Here is a 20,978-nt window from a genome sequence, read left to right on the forward strand (position 1 = left end):
AATCTAGGACCTTGTATTCAAGACAAGTCCTTTACTATCAATATCTCTGACTTACAATTATTTTTTTAAAGGATCTTCTTTTTAAGATTTATTTATGTATCATTACAATTGTTGTAACAAAAAACTCAATGGCCAGTAGCTAGGCAGGACATACAGGCAGGACTTCCAGGAAATAGCAGGGATAATCAAGGCACAGAGGACATGCCAAGGAGACACAGAGTGAGTTGGACATACAGAATGAAAGAAAGATAAAAAGCCACAAGGCAAAATATCTATTAATAAAAGCAGGTTAGTTTAGGTTATACAGGCTAGTGGGACAAGCCTAGCTATACGTCAATCTTTCACAATTAATAAGAAGTCTCTGTGTCATTATTTGGGAGTTAAATGGCAGAACAGAAAAAAACTTGTTACAGTACTAGATACTTACACAAAACCTTCAAGCAAGGGCAGAACCATCTATATACAAATGTGACTAAAGAAGAATAGCTAATTTGCCTTTCTTATTTTTTTTTTTTTTGAGACAGGGTTTCTCTGTAGTTTTTGGAGCCTGTCCTGGAACTAGCTCTTGTAGACCAGGCTGGCCTCGAACTCCCAGAGATCCGCCTGCCTCTGCCTCCCGATGCCTTTCTTTATAACCTTGCCTAAAATGCATTTCATTTACTTAGTTTTGTTTTTTGCCTGCATAAAAACCACTTGTGAGCCTGGTGTCCTCGGAGGACTGAAGAGAGTGTTGAATCCCCTGGGAATGGAGTTACAGATTGTGGCGAGCCACCGTGTAGGTGTTGGGAACTGAACCCAGGTCCTTTGGAAGAGATGCAAGGGCTCTTAACCACTGAGCCATCTCTCTAGCTCCCAAAACTACTTTAAAGAAAATTTTATCCATGAAGGATTATCACTACCTGCCCAAATAAATATAATCTTTCATCACAACCAACCTTTCCTCATTATTAATTGCTATCAACAAGGAGACCAATGGTCTAACGTAATTAGGCAGTTGAGGTTTGGTAGTTATGTTGCTACGTTGTTCACAATTAACAATGAATTAGCTACTGATCCTAGAGGTTAGTTTCCTGTTGGCCTCTGGGCATAATCATTTTGCCAACTCATCAAGACATAACTTAGTGTGCTTCTGTTTAAAAGCACCTTAATACATATTTATTCATTAACACTGAACTCATGGCTAACAGCATTATAACTTATGCCTCAATGAAATTTATCAAACATACCCTATTTTCTCCATAAGGACATCCCAGTCTTCTTGCATTTCAGAATTTGGGACACTTTAGTACTTACTTGGCAGCCATATTTAACTGAGATCACGGATGAACAAACAAAAAGGTAAAAACACATCAAGAGGGGCTGGAGCTACGGCTCAGTGGTTAAGAGTACTTGCTGGTCTTGCAGAGGACTGGGGTTGGAGTACTGGCTTAAAACCATTTGTAGGCATAAACAGCGCACATATAAAGATGCAGGCAAAATACTTATACACACAAAATAAATCTTTAAAAAAGTCACTACAAAAAACAAAACATAACAAAAAAACCACCCCCAACATATTAGTTGGACAATGAAAAGGACAGGTATTCATAGTAGATCTGAAAATAAGGCAAAGTATCAGTGTCTCAATTCATCTTCAGGCTGAGAATTTGTGTGTGTGTGTTTTGTTTTAGACAGGGTCTCTTCTACATAGTCCTGGCTGTCCTGGAACTCACTATGTAGACCAGGCTGGCCTTGAACTCATAAGCTTCACCTGCCCCTGCCTCCCTAATGCTGGGTTAAAGGTGTGAGCTACCATGCCTGGCCTGAGAATTTATTTATTTATTTTTTAGATTTATTATTTATTATGTATACAACATTCTGCCTCCATGTATGACTGACTGCACGTCAGAAGAGGGCGCCAGATCTCATTACAGATGGTTGTGAGCCACCATGTGGTTGGTTGCTGGGAATTGAACTCAGGACCTCTGGAAGAGTAGTAGCCAGTGTTCTTAACCACTGAGCCATCTCTCCCACCCCAAGAATTTAATTCTTGGTCACTCAAAACACTTGTCTTGCCACTCTGTGCATGTCCACAAATAACACTGAAAGTGTGTGAATAAAGACTTGAGGTTACAAATAAATTGATAAACTTGCAAACACAGAATCTATAAATGAGAATAGACTGTATGTTGGAATTCAGAAATTTTTCTATTTTAATCACAACCATTTTGTAGTTTTATAGTGGTTTTTCAAATCTGAGAAATGCTGAAGGCTTTTGAAGGTCACAGAAAAGTAAATTAGGAGAAAAATTGGAAAACTGCCTTTTCCTCTACTGTTTAGGTCTCAGCAGTTAAGGGAACTTAACTGCTCTTGGGGAGGATTCAGGTTTGGTTCCCAGCACCCATGTGGACGCTAATATCCATCTGTAATCCCAGTTCTAGGAGATCTGATGCTTTCTTCTGACCTCTTTCAGCACTAGGCATGTACATGGTACACATACATGTGTGCAGGCAAACACACATAAATCTAAAAATTTAAGAGGAACAGAAGTTCAAAGTCATCCCTGTTTATACAGGCTTGGGATACATGAGACCCTGCCTCAAAATAAATAAAATACTGAAAGATGACAGGAAAGGTGGGAAATATATTTAACCTTCCTAAACCAAAGCTTATTGATTTGGTTCAGTATGTAGAGAAATACAGTACTATATGAGAGGAAGGTTAACAGGTGAGAGATGGGTGATCTAATATAAAAGACCAGTATAGAATTCTGTTTTAGGGTTAACAAGATGGCTTAGTAAGTAAAGGCACCTGCCACCATGTATAAGAACCCGAATAAATCTCTGGTCAAAAGACAGAACCTATTCTTGCAAGTTGTACTCTGACTTCCGGACATGTACTGTGCTGTGTATTGAATATGTGAACGTACACAAACACAATAAAAATGTAATAAAAATTAAATTTCAGTTGGAGGTAATCTTACTCAAAACAAACTAAACAGAAAAAAAAAACCCCAGCTTTGTTGGTGTGTAGGAGGTCTTTCTGTCTTTGTGTTGCTTTTGTTCGTTAATAAAGAAACTGCTTTGGGCCTGTTAATAGGGCAGAACTTAGGTAGGCGGGGAAAACTAAATGGCATTCTGGGAGGAAGAAAGCAGAGTCAGAGACTTCATGGATCCGCTGGAGACAAATGCTGGGAATATTACCTGGTAAGCTACTGCCACTTGGTGATACAGAGATTAATAGAAATGGGTTAAGATGTAAGAATTAGCCAATAAGAAACTAGAACTAATGGGCCAAGCAGTGATTTAATTTATACAGTTTCTGTGTGGTTATTTTGGGGCTAAGTTAGCCGGGCAGCCAGAATGAACAAGTGACCCCTTGCAACATTTTGTGATGCTAAATGTCCCTAATACTAGGGCCCGACACATATTAAATAAGTGCTATGCCACTGAGCTACACCCTTAGTCCCTCTCCCCCTTTTAGGCGTTTTGAGACAGGGTCTTACTATATAATAGCTTTGGCTGATTAGGAACTCACTTCATAGACCAGGCTGGCCTAGATTTCACAGAGATTTGCCTACCTTAACCTCCCAAGAGCTGGGATTAAAGGTGTGTGCCACCATGCCAAACCTTAGAATCTTTATTAGTTGAAGTAAAATTTATAGAACACAAATTCATCATTTTGATCATTTAAAAAAAGCACATTTACATTGTATACCTATCATCAATTCCAGAACACCTTCAACAATGTTTCTTTCTCTGACACCTTAATCACTACATGACATTTTTTATTCTAGCATTCCATGAATCACTTAACATACTCTACCACAGACATAAAGTGTAATAAAACAACCTTTTACAATTGGAGAATAAATTTTTTGAAAAAAATTGATATATTTATCAACTGCCCCTCAACTCCACTAAAGTATTTTACTGACGGTAAAATCCTCTACTTCCTTCAGTCCACAGTGTGTTGCCAAGACTGATGCATGTGTCCCAGTAAGCTGCTAGGAATGTTGAAACCATACAGAATCCTGACTGGTGCAAGCATATTTTCTGAACTTACCTCTGTCTGCTATTCTTTTCATCAATTGATGCTCGCCCCATTTAATCAGATACTTAAGGATATCTTGTTCACTTGCCTAGAATAAAAATTGATTATTATTTATTCTAATAAGATTATAAAAATGTTTAGTTCCATTAATGGCTTTTCCTAGGTCATAATGTACATGTGGAGCACATCTTACTCCATGTTTCTCTCTATATCAGCAGTGTGAAATTTAAGAGTCAGTCCTGTTGTCTATAAACAATGAATGCTCTAGACAGCATTATTTTACTGGGTAATTTCAATCTTTTTCATTCCATTGTTTTTCTTTATTATGTCTATTTCCTACTTTTAAATTTATTTTATCTTTATATAAGGCTTCCATACTGCTAGTGTTTTTGGGATAAGATGAAGATGAACATATTTTCTCCAATGAGAGGTAAAGCAAAAATGACGTATTGTCCAGTCAGTCTATAATATCTATAAGGCATTTTGTGGGTTAAGGAGTGGACCATGCAGGACAATTTGTGAAGTGGCAATGCACCTCTTATTTCGTATTTTATTTAAAATTTTATGGCACATAGAGGCTGTTCTCCAAAATGCTTTGTTTGTTATGAAGAGATGCATAGCTGAATACAACAGTCTGACAGCACTGACAAATCCTAACTCCAATAGACATGGAACTGACCAGGACAGTGAGACAGAGTTAATGAACAAAGATCCTCTACAAACGAAGACCAAGTGTTCCAATATTTATTACTGTGAACAAAGCAATGTTGAAGAAGCACAATGGACAACTTAGTTGTTTTAATTTTTTTTAAACTTAATATTTTCTAACTATGATGATACCATTTTATAGTTTATTTGGTATACAAACAAAGAAACAATGGCTCAAAGGGTTTATAGCTTACAGCATTAAAAGCTGTCGTACAGTATTTAGCATAAAAATAACTAAATGTAAAACAATTTAAAAGCACATTACCTTACAAAACTTTTTGCAATATTTAAAATCTATTATTAAATTACACACTAGATTAACTAGTAAGCCAAAGACATAAGAATTGACTGAAAATTACTTCTGGATGAAAATACAACAGAAAATACAATTATGCTTTAGCAGAACATGTACACTCTGAGTTTTTATGATGAGTTGAACAGATCAGAAATGAAATTTCACTCTTGCTTTGTGCTGCTTAACCTATGGCCTACAATTTAAGTATCTGATATTCTACCAGAGGAAATTATTATATTAAATAAGATCTGGAAGGTAAGACATTCACTTTCAGATTGTGTTCCTGACCTGGCCTGTCCTCTTTTTTTTTTTTTTTTAAATATTCATTTATTTGGTGCACCCGACTTCATTACAGATGGTTGTGAGCCACCATGTGGTTGCTGGGAATTGAACTCAGGACCTTTGGAATAGCAGGCAATGAATGCTCTTAACCGCTGAGCCATCTCTCCAGCCCCTGGCCTGTCCTCTTTATAGCACAGCTACTTAAATCCTGGGCTTATTCAGAGAATTGCATCATGAGAGCAGTGTGCATGAAGGTTCAATGTGCCAGAAGGCTTTTTGTACATAAATATGTAGCAGGAATTCACTAAGCAAAGTCTGTTTCTCTCTGCCCCATCCCTTAAGAATAACGAGTGCAGATAAATTTCTTTGTGCATGTGGAATGACAATGAACTTGAGAGATGTATAAATGATTACCTGTAGGTAGTCAGACTGGATAGCAGTAAGCAGATGGTCTTTACTGAGTTCATAAAAAACATCCGAAGTCATGACCTGGGATAATTCCTCACAAAGGAAATGTAAAGCTTGTCGGTGTACCCACTTAGAGCCATATGGATGTGAGCTCCACTTGAGGATGGCAATTAAAGTATCTAATGAGATGCTCTCAGCAATGATATCCTCACAGCCTAAAAGAGAAGGCAAATATTTCTTAAGATTAATCACAAATATTACTTACTGAACATTAGTGTGGCAGGCTACACAGACTTAAAAAGTGGCAGTAGTAACAAAATTCAAGGAGATAAAAATCTCATGGTAATCAAGACTTGCTTGGATAAGATAACAACAGATATGACATCTATAGGAAAAATGATGCCCTACAGAGACAGCTCTACAGAGAAAGACTACTGAAGAAAACATACTTGTGTAAAATTCAGTAACTGAATAAGCTAGTACAGTGGAGTCACTGGATCAAAAGGGGAAGAGCAGACTGCAAAGACAGATGTCAGAAAGACATGGATGACAAAGGAAGGACATGGATGACATTTGATTGACTGAGCACAAGATGAAAACAGGTAAAACACATGTTTGGTATTCTTTTGAATTAAATTATGGCAAACTGAAAAAGAAATAAGTGAAATAAACCAAAACAAACAAATAAAAACCCAGAAAAAGCAACTATAGCATTTTAAAACCTCAAAGAAGAAGAAAACAAAAACAAAACAAACAAAACAAAAAAACCGAAACCCCCAAAAATAGTCAGTTATTCTCCTTAGGAAAAATCAATATAAAGATATAGGACCAGGCATGATAGGCAGCATACACCTTTAATTCCAGCATTTGGGTGGCAGAAACAGAAGGATCTCTGGTGTGGGACATCTTTCTGTCTACGTGTTGCTTTTATTGATAAATGAATAAAGCTGTTTCAGCCAGTGGCTTAGCAGTGGCTTAGGGCAAGGTAAGAATTCAAAGCAGATAGAAGAAGAGAGAGGAGGCAGAATCAAGCCATGGAGCCCCTGCAGGAGACAGAAGCCTAACAGAACCTTACCAGTAAGCCACGACCATGTGGAGATATACAGATTAATAGGAATGGGTTAATTTAAGATACAAGAGCTACCAGCAATACACTTAAGCTATTGATCAAACAGTACTGCAAATAATATAGTTTCTGTGTGATTATTTGGGGTCTGGGCAACCGGGAAACAAATGAGCAGCCTCCAACTACAGACCTCAGCCTGGTTCACATTGTGAATTTCAGGCATGCCAGAGGGGAAAAAGAGAGAGGAAAAAAAAGAGAGAGAGAAAGAGAGAGAGAGAAAGACCCTGTCTCACCCCCTCTCCCCACCAATGAGTGACAAAAATTGTGGAAGGGATATGACTAAAATTGAATAAAAACTTTTCATTGTTTACTATAAAACAAAAAGTAGTCATGACATTATAAAAAATGATGCCCTCTTCTGGCATGCAGAGTACTCATATATAAAATATAAATAAAAAAGTTAAAATTAAAGCAACAACAAAACCCAAACATTTAAATACCACCACTGACAGTAACAAAAAATATGGCTATATAAACTGTGCTGCACTCAGAGCCTTACAAAATACAGATCAAAGACTATCAATGAAGTCTAGAGACTTTCAGAGTTGAAAGTTCTAATTGAATGTGGGCGTTAGTCCCATATTCAGGTGATACAAGATCATATGGCATCTATTTACCTCTTCTCTCTTTTTCTGATACACTACCAGATGAGGGGATACATCATAAATAACTGTGCCACATGATTTTCACTAAGATTTATCAAACTATTCATGATGCTGCTAGCACCATAAACAGGGATGCTGTCTTCAGTTTGTCTTTACAACACCTTCAGCACATGGTAGGCAGTAAAGCATGTTAAGGTACACAAGTGAGATCTTGCAGATAAGAGGTACAAAATAGAACAATGCTTTTAAGCAGCACCAATCAGAGGAGGGGATAGGAGTGAGCCTGTTTTTGCCATGTTGCTCATGAGCTTAGATAAAGATACGAAAAAGCATGATTCAAAAATCTCTAGATGATTGAATCTGGAAAGCACAGTTACCAAGATGCTATATAGTAAAATCACAACTGGCTATAAAGATCAGTCAAAATCAAATTCAATTGAATGAGGAATTTCTACACTTTAGAATGATGAAAATCAGCTGCACAGTGGATGACAGAGGTGAACTAGCTTAATATAGAGCAGTATCTGGGTATTTTAGCTACATGAAAACAAAATGTGGTATGGTTGTTAGAAAACTGAAGCACTCCTGGGTTTTAGTTCTCAACAGTGCCTAATGCTGCACTGCTCTCCTGTGTTGCTTTGAGCCCCATATTTTAGATGTGCACCGATCAAGCTGCAGACTGCTAAGAGTGGAAATGGAGTAGAAGAGGGGAAAAGCTCTTGGCAAACACGTTATACAACTTACATAAGAGAAACCTAAGCAGAAATGTAAGACACGTTGTTACATGCCCAGTGGGCCTTTACCAGGTAGAGAAAAAAGACCTGACTATTACTGCTCTAAGGACAGACCCCAACAACCAGCTGGATGTTAAGAGATTATGGTTCCCTAACAAAAAATTATTACAACCAGAAATTCTCTCTTCTCTGTTCGTTCAAAGACCCTTTTAGAAAAGTAAAAGTAGAAAGAGACACTGGCTTAGCAAGTTAGGGATAGAGTAAAAAGAATCATTACACTGAACAGGAACCAAGGTCAGAAGATATCTAAGCCACTTCATTTTTAGAAAATAGTAATGGAGCAAGCCCCAAATTCATTAATCTAATCTAAATATTAAAACATCTTTGAAAGAGAATTACACTTTTAGAGGACGTGTCCACTGATAGGTTCCCATGTTACAGTGGGTGGCCCCACACCCTACACATATTGGCTGCACTGACCGAACTTAGTGGGCTGTTAAAAAAAAAAAGTAAAGAAATTGTGAGGGTGAACTATTGGGAGGGATGTAGGAGGAGTTAAGAGGGGAGCAATTGGGAGGCATATATGATCATATTTCATTGCATACATGTATAAAATTCCCAAGGAAAAACTTAAAAGAAAAAAATCCTTGTAAGTACCACTGAGACGACCACGAGATATGCTTGTGACATCAGAACACACAGCATGCTGAAGAAATGTGCAAAGCATGGTCAAGGACATTCTGACCTCACTATATAGTCCATATGTTCCAATGTTCCTTCAAAATACTTTTTATTAGCCTCTTTCTCTTCTATTCCCACCAGTATCCAATATATTCCAATATATTCCCAATATCAACTCCTGAAGTTTCTTTCCTACTTTCTGTATTCCCCAAGTACTTCAATCCACACACATCACATTGTGGAAAGGTCTGTGGAACACTATCATATCACCCATATTTAACTATTTTGAAAAGAAATCTAAAAAGAATTCCAAGGCCAAGGCAAAAAAAAAAAAAAAGAATATGCAGGCTATGGTATGGGAGAATTGTCTATATTCTATCCATCACGTATTTTAATAAAATGTTGATTGGCCAGGCAGGAAGTATAGGTGGGTCAACCAGCCAGGAAGTAGAGGTGGGACAATGAGAACAGGAGAATGCTGGGAAGGAGGAAGCCCATTTTTCCCAGTCCAGCCCAGACCACCAAGAAGCAGGATGTGATCTGCCCCACTGTGGCTCAGTATCTTTTTCAGTGGGTTAATATAGGCTACAAGAGCTAATAAGAAGACTTGAGCTAATGGGCCAATCAGTTTTATAATCTTATGGAGACCTCTCTGTGATTTTCTTTGGGGCTTGCCGGCTGTGGGGTACTGGGCGGGACAGAAACCCCAATGAGCAGGCCTCTCATGTTACAAGGCTAGAAGACAAGCTAACCTGTGCCTCTGGTGTAAACTCCCAGTCTTTGAACTCTGCAGTGTGTTAAGAACTGGGGTGGTGGTGGTGATGTATGTTTCTCTACTCTTCCTCTGTAGGACAATTTTTAAGAGTCTAAACTCTTATACTGCCCTCCAGCCTTCCCAGTGTCACTCCTTCCTGTTCTTGGGGAATATTTACCAAATGAACATCCTGTGTGCAATCATTTGAGCTAGGCTTTTAGCAAGGGCTGTGGGAAATGGGAGATTCCCAGATAAGAACAGCTGGTAACAAAAATACCCTTAGAAAACCACAGTTCTTGGAGTGAAATTCTAGAACTATGGATGGATATCAAAAGGCCATCACCCCACATCTAAGTGGGGAGGTGAGAATGTCATGCTGTGTGTTCGACATTATCAGTTTCCATCAGAAGCAGATGAATACAAACAGAAATGGGAGAGTGAAATAGCTTAGTAGCAAGGGGTGACACTCAAATGAGAAGTTTAAGACCCTGGTGCTGGCTGGCTTTAACTAAGTTACAAAAGCCATGACAAAAAAAGGAAGGAAAGGAAGAAAAGGATGAAAGGAAGAAAGGACAAACCAAGGGCTCAAATCAGCCAATTCTCAAATGCAGACATTTAATCTTTAAAAGTCTGAAGATTTCCAGGTCAGTATCCTTAAAAAAAAAAAATCCTGTTTCCCGCAGCTGCAAATGTAGACTGTATACCTTAAGATTAAGCTTGGCTAAGGCTCTCAACTAAAAAGACAACTCACAGGAAATCCCCACAGTCATCTAGAACAATGAAACCTAGAGCAGGGGTATTTGTATGAAAGAATCAAGACTGTTAAGCCCCAAGATTCAACCCCATATTCTAGGCTGTTAGAAGGAACTCTTCCCAGCGAAGTCCTTAATGGTTCTCATCAAGTTCTGCTGCCTCTCCTCACCACCTTGTAATCACTGATCTGAATCAGGTTTATAGCACACAGTCCAAGTAGGAAAATACAGTTTCTGTTTTGGAATGCAGTCAGTGGATATGTAAAGAAAAACAACACCTCCCCATCCCTGGTTGTAGCACTTGGGAGAGTGTTCCCCCGACCCTGCCAGGGCAGCAAGTAGAGCTGGCCCTGTTGGCATGGTTGTGGCCCTGAGGGTGTGAGTCTCGGAGAGTTGACCCTACCCCTCACTGGGGCAGTATGGGAGAGGTTGCAATGGTGGAGGGCAGATATGGAGGGACAGGGAGATTAGTGGGATTGGGGTACATGAAGTGAATTCACAAAGAATCACTAAGAGTTAAAAAGAAAGAAAAACAAAAGCAAGAGTTGCCAACTTACACTGGCAAATCTACCTGTGGATGCAGATTCTTGGGAGTGTTAGATCAGGAAAGAGCTCATGCAGAACCCAAAGGATTCACTGGGGCATCTTCTGACGCTTCATTGTCTGGTAATAACAAGACCTAGCAATGATAACAACTAAAGAGCTCAATACCTCTGTGATGAAGGCTGGATTACCTCACCTGGTAGCCTCCCTAGATCTGCTTAAGTATTGAAAATCTGGAAAAAAAGTAAATCTAGAATAGGTGAGGGAAGAGGCTGCACTTATTTTTGGTATTTCATTTAGAGTAAGCTTGAACTATTTCCCTTGTCTCCATTCCAGTACAGTTCCCGGTTAGCAAAAGGAGGAGCAAGCAGCTTGGAAGGCAGAAAGAAGTAGCAGTCAAGGTTCTTTAAAAGCCACCTCAGCAAGGTACAAGGAAAGGTGGATAAAAATATGCCCACGAGTACTGGCTTGTGCTTGCTTCTTGCCTGCTCTACGCTGATTTCAACTCTGTTGCCATTATGGGCATCATGGATACTACTAAATGTATGCATGGCAGTGGTTCCTGAGTCTGTCCTCACAGCTGTACTTCCGAAGCTGGCAGGGTTTGGCTTTTCCAGTTCACAACCCATTATTACAACCTATTATTGTTCTTTTTATTATTTTGTTTCCTCAGCTTTCCCAGAACTGTGTAAAACTTAGTTCTGATAATAAAAATGAGTAGAGCTCCCATTCAGTTTTGGTAGCTTGACTCTGAGTAATTTTTTTTTGGGGGGGGGGGTGTTTCGAGACAGGGTTTTCCTGTGGTTTTGGAGCCTGTCCTGGAACTAGCTCTTGTAGACCAGGCTGGTCTCGAACTCACAGAGATCCACCTGCCTCTGCCTCTCAAGTGCTGGGATTAAAGGCGTGCGCCATCACCGCCCAGCTAAAAGTACGGATATGAATGCCTTGCAAATTTGCATGTCATTCTTTTTTTTTAATATTTATTTATTATGTATACAATATTCTGTCTGTGTGTATGCCTGAAGGCCAGAAGAGGGCACCAGCCTCATTACAGATGGTTGTGAGCCACCATGTGGTTGCTCGGAACCACATGGGGGCTGGAGAGATGGCTCAGCGGTTAAGAGCATTGCCTGTTCTTCCTAAGGTCCCGAGTTCAGTTCCGAGCAACCACATGGTGGCTCACAACCATCTGTAATGAGGTCTGGTGACTCTGAGTAACTCTATCATCTTTCCCAAACCCAAATCTTTTGTAGAGGCAATGTCACCAGACCGACTATGATGGATTGAGTTTAACCAACCACACAAACTGATCTGCATCTCAGAAACTGAATTTAGCAACCTTGTGCCTACCTGCCTTCTACTACAGTGAGCCAGTTTTAAAAGTCTAGATTACCAGAACTTGCTCCAGCCACAACTTTGTACATATTGCTTTCTGCTATAGAAATAATGGTATTCTGGAGTGGCCACCTCCAGGAATTTGCTAGATGCCTATACATATGGAAACCACAAGAAACACTTTTCCAACAGGGATGGTGGAGGATAAATGTCCCCCTTTCTTCCCTTTGGACAATTCTGAATAGTATTCCATCCCTTCTGCTCCTCAGAGGGTTCTAGCAGTTTATCACGTCAGAACACTTAATTATATTGGCTCTCTCATTCCACTTAACCCTTTCTAATCACATATTCCTATTCTCTGCAAGAACTCCCCAGAATAAACTACCAGCAAGTCTTTATTTTAGGACCCCGTTTACAGAGGAAACTTAGATTAAGACATAGTAGACACAGGATTTAAGGGACTGAAGAGATGATTCAACAGGTAAAGGTACTTTCCACATCAGCCTGATGATGTGAGTTCAATTCCCAGAGGTGTGCCGTAAGGCGGAAGGACAGAATCGGTTCCACAAAGCTGTTTTCTAGCCTTTACCAACTTTTATATCTCTATGTCTGTCTCCCTCCCCTCCTCATACCTGCTGTGTTTATACAGGTCTACAAGTAATATTTATAGTCAGGCAGGTTGCTCATGCCTATAAATCCTAGAAAACCTACTGTTAGTTCAAGTTCAAAGCAAGCCTGGGCTACCTGTGACACTCTGTCTCATAACACCAATAAACAATTTAAATTTTGTTCATCTCTTGGATTTTGGTCAAATGAGTAGATCATCTAGCTTTGGATTCCAGGTTATCTTTTCAGACTTTCATTTTAAAAGATTCACTTGTTCAGATGTATACCAAACTCTATCCTAGATACAGTGTGATAAACTCTTTAGTGCTTGATCTCAAGAGGCTAGCAATTTTCTATAAGAAATACACACAGATGTGAGCTCTACTGCATACAGCAATGCTATGTCAGGAGTAGACAAAAGACTATATGGTCCACAAAGTGAGTACCTGAATTCTCAATCGGGAGGAGGGTGAGAATGGCAAGGGATGACTTTCCAATTGAGGAAAAATTCAAAGTACACATTTTTTGGCAAACAGGAAGAAGCTGCATTCCAGGAATAGAGAAGAATGTGTGCATACAACCAGTTGTTGAAAGCGCAAGAATGCACAGCTTCAAAAAACGGCTTGTTCCTTAGAATACTCCCAATTTCAGTAGCCTGTAGTCCACCAATATTATAAATTTGTCACCCAGAGTGCTTCATATAGCTCAACCTATTTTCCTAGTAAGAAATCAAACTTGCTTTACAAATCAAAGAAATATTTGTGTTTCATCAAATTTCAATTCCCTCCTAATTATTAAAACCTAAGAAACTGTTTGCGTTTAACAGTTTTGACTTAAGAAAATAACATCAAGTGGTTAAATAATGTATTATTTTATTGCTATAAAACAAACTACCACAAGTTACTGGGTTAAAACAATATACATTTATCTTCTCATACGCGCTGTAGACTGTGAGTCTGGCATAATGATCTGGTTCTAGCCAGGACTTCATTAAGCATGAAAGAAGAGAGTCAGCTGGGCTTTTATTCTGTCTGAAAGCTCAATGGGGATCATCTGCCTCCCATCTCATTCAAGAATGTTGGCATAATTAGTTTCTTGTGGTTACATATCTATGGACCCAGCTTCTTGCTGACTAATGGCTGGAGAATACATTCAATACTTGCCACATGATTCTTTGGTGGGGCTACCTTACTTACCACATAACAGCTTATTTCTTCAAATCCAGCAAGAAGTGTGGAAATGGTTGCTATCAAGATGAAGTTCTCTAAGAATGATATTTCATCATCTATGCCTTTAAAGGTCACACCCACATTTAAGGAAGGATTTAAAAAGTGCCAATATGAAAAAAAATGGGGACAACTAAGTGCTACCTACAGTGTCTACTTGTCCTAGTAAGTTTCTGAGCACCTCAGCAAACACTCTGGCAGCCTGGATGAGCCTCAATTACTTTGCCCTTAATACCTCCATTCTTTTGATCTAAGCTGTTTTTTTTTTAAACTATTTTTTTAAAGATTTATTATTTTATGTATGAGTGTTTGCCTGCATATATATGCATGGTGCCTGTGGAGGTCAGAAGGGGGTGTTAGGTCCCTTGAACATGGGGTTGTGGATAGTGATGAGCCTCCATGTGGATGCTGGGAATGAAACCTAAGTCCTCTGCAAGAACAGCAAATGCTCTTAAGCACTGAGCCATCTCTCCAGCCTCTGAATGCTTACTATTTTTACTACTCACAACTACAAACCAACAAAACCTCTACCTAGTTTATTTCTTCTTTAAAAATTTTATTTTGTGTGTATGTGCTTTTGTGTATATGTCTAGGCATGTGTGAGGAGGTCAGAGGACAGTTTGAAGGAGTTAAGTTCTCTCCTTCTACCATGTGGGTCCCAGGGACTGAACTCAGGTCATTGGGCTTGGCAGCAGGTTCTACCCCCTGAGCCATCTCTCTCTCGCACTATTTACTTAGTTTTAAATTAATAGGAGTAAAGAATAACACACTAATTACACAGTTTAGCTTAGGGCATTTTCTGAACCTCTCATAGTAAGATATAAATTCAAATGCCAATATATTTAGAAAACAGTAAGATCTATGCGTTTCTTGGAATTCTAGTCAAAGATAGTTTTTAAAAAGTCAGCATTGTTGGGGCTGGAGAGATGGCTCAGTGGTTAAGAGCATTGCCTGCTCTTCCAAAGGTCCTGAGTTCAATTCCCGGCAACCACATGGTGGCTCACAACCATCTGTAATGAGGTCTGGTGCCCTCTTCTGGCCAGCATACATAGCAGACATACACACAGACAGAATATTGTATACATAATAAATAAATATTTAAAAAAAAAAGTCAGCATTGTTACAGGGCGATGGTGGCGCACGCCTTTAATTCCAGCACTTGGGAGACAGAGACAGGCGGATCTTTTTGAGTATAAGGACATCCTGGCTTACAGGGCTAGTTCCAGGACAGTTAGGGCTGTTACACAAAGAAACCTGGTCTCAAAAAACAAAACAAAATTAGCATTGTTTTTGATGCAAGATTCAATTCAGGAAGGACACTGACAGTGTAAGCCTAATTTTATACCAAATCATTGGGAAAGGTTTAATTATTATAGTTAAAGAGGAGTATGTTTGATAACATGTCTTTGATAACAAAGACATTTAAGTGTGTAAATGTATTCTGTTTCCTGGTACTAATTTTATTTTTTAATTTTTTGAGACATCATGCATCTCTGAGCTTTCCTGGAACTAGCTTTGTAGAATAGGCTAGCCTCAAACTCAGAGATCTGCCTACTTCTGCCTCTCAAGTGCTGGGATTAAAGGCTCGCCATCACCACTGCCCAGCTTCTGGAAGTAGTTTTAGATATGTATATATTTTACCTTCAAACACGAACATGTAAAAACATAGCACACATACGTGAACACTAAGCATGAACTATATAAGAATTATATACATGTACATGCAAAGGCCAGAAAACAATTTTGGGTAGGTTTTTTTTTTTTTTTTTTTTTTTTTTGGGTAGTGTTTCTTGAGTACATCTATCTTGTTCTCGAGACAAGGCCTGGAGCTTACATGCCTGGCTACTGGGCCATGGGATCTGCCTGGTTCTCCCTTTCCAGAGCTGGGATTGCAAATGCATACCAACATGCCCAGCTTTTTACCTGGATTCTGGAATCAAACTTAGGACATAATGCTTGTAACAGAAACATTTACCAACTGAGCTATCTCCTTGGTCCTTAAATTCTTAATATATCAAAACCATCTCCTTCATGGAGACCTATTTAGTGAGACTAAACTATATCATTGTACTAGAAAAACGGCTGAAGCCATGTTTCTGGCCAGCCTTTAGTCACCGAATATTTTAGCAGTTCTATAAACATACTTGGAGACATTCACAAATAGTATTTTTGTTAGTGCATAGTTAGGATTGGAACCTAGGTTTAAATCCAAAGTTCATGTTTACAAAACTCTGCATCAGACACTGTTTACTTATTACTCAACCTGCACAATTGTCACAGGGTTTTAAAGACTAAGTGAAACAACTTATAGCCAGTGCTGTCATGAAGCTAGGTATACCTGGACATCCAAAGATTATCTTTCTCCTGTTATAATCTTGAACAACAACAGTGTCATTAAATGTTAACCTGAGATTTGAAAACAGTGTATGTTCTTTATTTTATGACTAACACCAAAAGTTCTGGCAACTTGACATTTTTAATTTTTATGTTTCACTTTGAAATATAAATAGTAATATGCAAAAAGTATAGTGAATAGATTGCTCAACAAATCAAGGCAAAATGAGACCCTACATTATCTATCAGTCTGTTGCTATTTCATTCCTGCACCAATCCTTAGAGCTTTGTTATTATATACTGGCAGTGGTGGTACACACCTTTAATCCCAACACTTGAGAGGCAGAGGCAAGAAGATCTCTGAGTTTGAGGCCAGCCTGTCTAGGACAGCCAAGGCTATACAGAGAACCCTTGTCTCAAAATCAAACAAACAAAAAAACAAAACAAAACCAAACCAATTACTCAATCACAAAAAGAAAAAAAGAAAAAGGAAAGAAAAAAGGATTTCTAATTAAGCATTGTATGACTTTAAGTAGATTCAACAGGTTCTGCAGCAAATGAACTGTACATATTTTAGAAATACTTGTTACGGCCACAGTGTTAGGTACACATTTATAATAAAAATGTTGCATAATAAGCTATAATATTCATTACTGTCTTTAAGTATACAAATAAGGGAAAATAAACATTCCATTTTCAATAGAAAACAAATAAGTATTGACAACTGCTTACAATTTTATTTTCCTTAATAAATAAGGCAAGACAAGACAATTTAGAATGAGAATTTCCAAATTATGGGGCCATTTAGTTATATAACTGAATATAAATGTGAGTAACTTGTCATTGCTGTAAATAATTTATTGCTGAATTTTAGAAACATAATTAGTTCTTTGATCTACATTATAAATTAGATCAAAAGGTTAAGTTTGCTCTTAGGAGTCCAACATGTGGCACACACCTTTAATTCCAACACTCAGGAGGCAGAAGCAGGTAGATCTCTGAGTTCAGTTAGCTTGGGGAACTAGAGAGATGGCTTAGTGGTTAAGAGCACTGACTGCTCTTCCAAAGTTTCAATTCCCAGGAACCACATGGCAGCTCACAACTGTCTGTAATTCCTGTTCCAGGGAATCTGACACCCTTACACAACTCAGGTAAAACACCAATGCACATAAAATTATTTTAAAAGGAAAGAAGCTAGCTTGGTCTAATTAAGAGTTCCAGGCCACTGGAACTGTATAGAGAAAGTTTGCTGATATTTTAAGCTAAAATAATATTCTTCCATATCAGTGAGCTATCAAGTGAACAGATGATCAATTTGACATGTTTCTTAAACTGATGGGCTAGATGATAATCTCACTCTTTAGATTACATATTAAACTACTTTTCTAAATAATACTTCCTTTTTATCTTTGACACTAGGGTTAAGTGTTTTCATTTTGTTTACAAGTTCCAAGGCCTTCCTTGGGCAAGCTAAGCAAGCAAACATTTATCACTGAACCACACATCCTAAACTCACTGTTCAGCTCCCCTTTCATAAGAAAACATTATGCAGAGGCTAGAGAGAGATGACTCAGTTTTTCTTCCCAGCACCCACTTGGCATCTCACAACCTCTTCTAACTCCTGTTCCAGAAGATTCTATCCTCTCTTCTGGCCTCTGTGGGCATAGCATGTACACAGTGCAAATACACATAAGGGCAAAATGCCAATACCAATGAAAAATTTAGAAATCCAAAGAAAACAGAATAATTTAGAGGCTGGAACAATGGTTCAGTGGTTAAGAGTATCTGCTGCAACCCAACACCCTCTTCTGATCTCTGTGGTCACCAGGCATATACAGTATAAATGTGTAGGTACTTACTTACACACACATAAAAAATAATAAAACAAATTAAGAAGAATAATTCATAGTACACAGTGAAGAGTCTACCAAGAAAAAAGTACTATTCTAGGTTCTTGGGGGTGATTTGAATACTATCAAGACTTTGATTCTCTCTTTAGGAAACATAAACTATATGACAAAAGGAAATGAGACAGTACAAAGGTATTACCAGAGCCAAGTTAGAAGATGAAAATACTTAACAAAAACAAATGCCTGAAAATTCTTAGAAAAGAGAAAATACTTTTTAACTTGGAATGGCTAATATAAAACAGACACAAAGCATTTGAGTTTGTTCTTAAAGGATAAGGCAGTATTTAGAGATTTAATAATAAGAGACAAAAGTACTCCAGGCAAAGGTGACACCAGAGGAATAGAGGGAAATCTATAGTCTATACAAACAAATTAAGGTTTAAAGTAAGATATGTAAGCAAATGTTCTATTTCAGAACTTTACCCAAACTTTCAGTAAAACTGTTTATAAATGCTAGTGCTCCTTGATTAGATACGCATCATCTCAGTCACTTGAACTCATGAAACTAAAAGTAATTCTTTATGCCTCATGCTTGACTGACTGCTCTGATCTGCTGAAAGTGGTCTTCAGCTTAGTTCATCATTCTTTTAGAATTACAGTCAGACTCTCATCTGCTGAAGACGGTACAATTACGAACAAGTAAAATGAACTGTCGGCGTCACTGACCTCTGACAAAAGGAAAAGTGCCAGTATGCAGGACAATGGAAAGAATGGAAAGAGAAAAAATGGGTGAGGACAGTGAGTCTGCCTTTTTCAATGATTCCAGGCACACACTCTTGGAAGCTGGTCAAGTTAAGGGTTAAAAAATTAGGTCACTGTTTTTGGGAGGCTTGATATACTGAGCATTCTTATTTGAATCACACAACAAAAAATACAGACTGGGGGCTAGAGATATAGCTTAAGAGCACTGGTTGTTCTTCCAGAGGAGCTATGTTCAATTCCCAGCTCACAATCATCTGTTACTTCAGCCTGGGGGATCTAGTACCCTCTTCTAGCCTCCTCAGTCACCAAGCATGCACACAGTACATATACATACACATTGGCAAAACACTCATACACATAAACTAAAATAATAAATACGGACTACTCAATTCTCTCTAAAATGGTATATATCACTAGAACCATGAGACATGTAGGGAAAGATTTAGATTATCACATACAACAGATGTCTGAGCACAGGTATCGCTGGTATGTAAAACTCCTGTTGGGAAAAGCTAAGAGGCAAGTGACAAATAGACTGATCTTAACAGTTTGATAAGTACAATGGTAAGTGGTAGAAACAAACTTAAAACTGTAATAAAATTATAAGACAATCTTAAAGCCAATAATTGTCTAAAAAGAATCTACAAAATATACTGAGTATTGGACTTAAATAATAAAATTATTTTTAGAAAAGACTGAGCATCTAGGAATGAAGCTCAGTAGTAAAGCGTTAGCCTTAGCGGAGGGCAGAAAGAGAGAAGAAAAAGATGACTGTGGCAATGAAGATGCACCTGTCACAAAGATTAGTAGCTGACATTTATTGAATGCTTATTACATATCAAATACTGTTCATATCAATTAACATATATGATTTCCTTAATCTTCAGAATCATACTTTATAGGATTACTATTCTTTTTGCAAATCAGTAAGACAGAAAATTAAGAGCTATATGACTCATTTGTGGTGAAGCAAGTTAAGACACTGTAGAGGAAGATTCAAAGCTAGTCCATTTGGCTCCTAACTTGAGTTTTCAGCTTTATCACATGAATTCCTCGGTCCTCCTCATGGAAATGAGGTAAGGCATAAAAGACCTGGTAAGAATTTATCCTGGGTATGAGGAAAAGGCATGGACCACATAAAGCATAAGAAGCTAAAGTGAAAACCGCGCCTGCAAATGTTAAATGGGAAGAGACAAGAGCTCTACTTTTTTAGCCAGATTTGAGACAAAGGAGGGACAATTAAGATCTTTAAGTGCACTGTATAAAATGCAATTTCTATGTAAGTGACAGAAAAAATTTAACTCACCAAAGAAAATAGAAGCGTTCTAGGACAGGTAATCAAGTACCACCAAAGACCTAAGAAGTAGTTTGCAATTTCACTTTTCATTAAAAACTAAAATATTACTACCTTAAGGTATGCACTCTCACTTTTAAAAACAGGTAAATATATAAGACACACAGTTTGAGAAAAGAAAGACTTGTCATACCTTTTTGATGCTGTGGCAAACTTCACAATTTCTGTAGAAGCATTTTCTCACAAATTTGGCTTTATAGAATAAAGGAATGGTAGGTCAAGCTGCTAGGTCATTTCTGATACTGTCCCTATAAACTGGCATCTCTAAATAGTCAGCTATTAATATAATGATTATTATTTTAAACTAATAAAAGCAGTTTAATGACATTCTTGCTGTGACAAAAACAGTAGTCTGTTACTGAAAGACAATAATAAAAATTTATAAAGACTATGTAAAAGAAATTGTAATCTTTGTTCTCTTATCAATGCCCAATTTCTCATCTTATTACTAACGTCATCATCTACTAGGGTTTAAAAAAATATTTCTCAAAGTCCTATTAATTAGTTGATCTGGCCATGTATTTTTCAACATAGAAAACCATGCTAAGTTTTCCTTACTGCACTAGCAAAATTAAACTTCTCAAGTAATAC

At 38.0% G+C, this 20,978-nt stretch overlaps 1 protein-coding gene across 5 annotated transcripts in view; it reads right to left on the reverse strand.

The window, feature by feature from the left end:
• Btbd7 (BTB domain containing 7) overlaps positions 1 to 20,978 on the reverse strand; it is a 79,370-nt gene that overhangs the window by 25,716 nt on the left and 32,676 nt on the right. For 4 of the 5 annotated variants that reach the window (XM_050151489.1, XM_050151490.1, XM_050151491.1 and 1 more), the window contains exons 4-5: positions 5,732 to 5,940; positions 4,045 to 4,120 (exon numbers count right to left, since the gene is read on the reverse strand). In XM_050151489.1, coding sequence (XP_050007446.1) covers positions 4,045 to 4,120; positions 5,732 to 5,940 — 285 coding nt within the window. Of the gene's footprint in view, positions 1 to 4,044; positions 4,121 to 5,731; positions 5,941 to 20,520; positions 20,580 to 20,978 lie in introns of those variants that run through there. The other variant, XM_050151493.1, reaches the window with a different exon arrangement.

The sequence above is a fragment of the Alexandromys fortis genome, unplaced genomic scaffold (assembly GCF_014885135.2).
Source record: "Alexandromys fortis isolate MF-2015 unplaced genomic scaffold, M_Fortis_MF-2015_v1.1 scaffold_63, whole genome shotgun sequence".
NCBI lineage: Eukaryota > Metazoa > Chordata > Mammalia > Rodentia > Cricetidae > Alexandromys > Alexandromys fortis.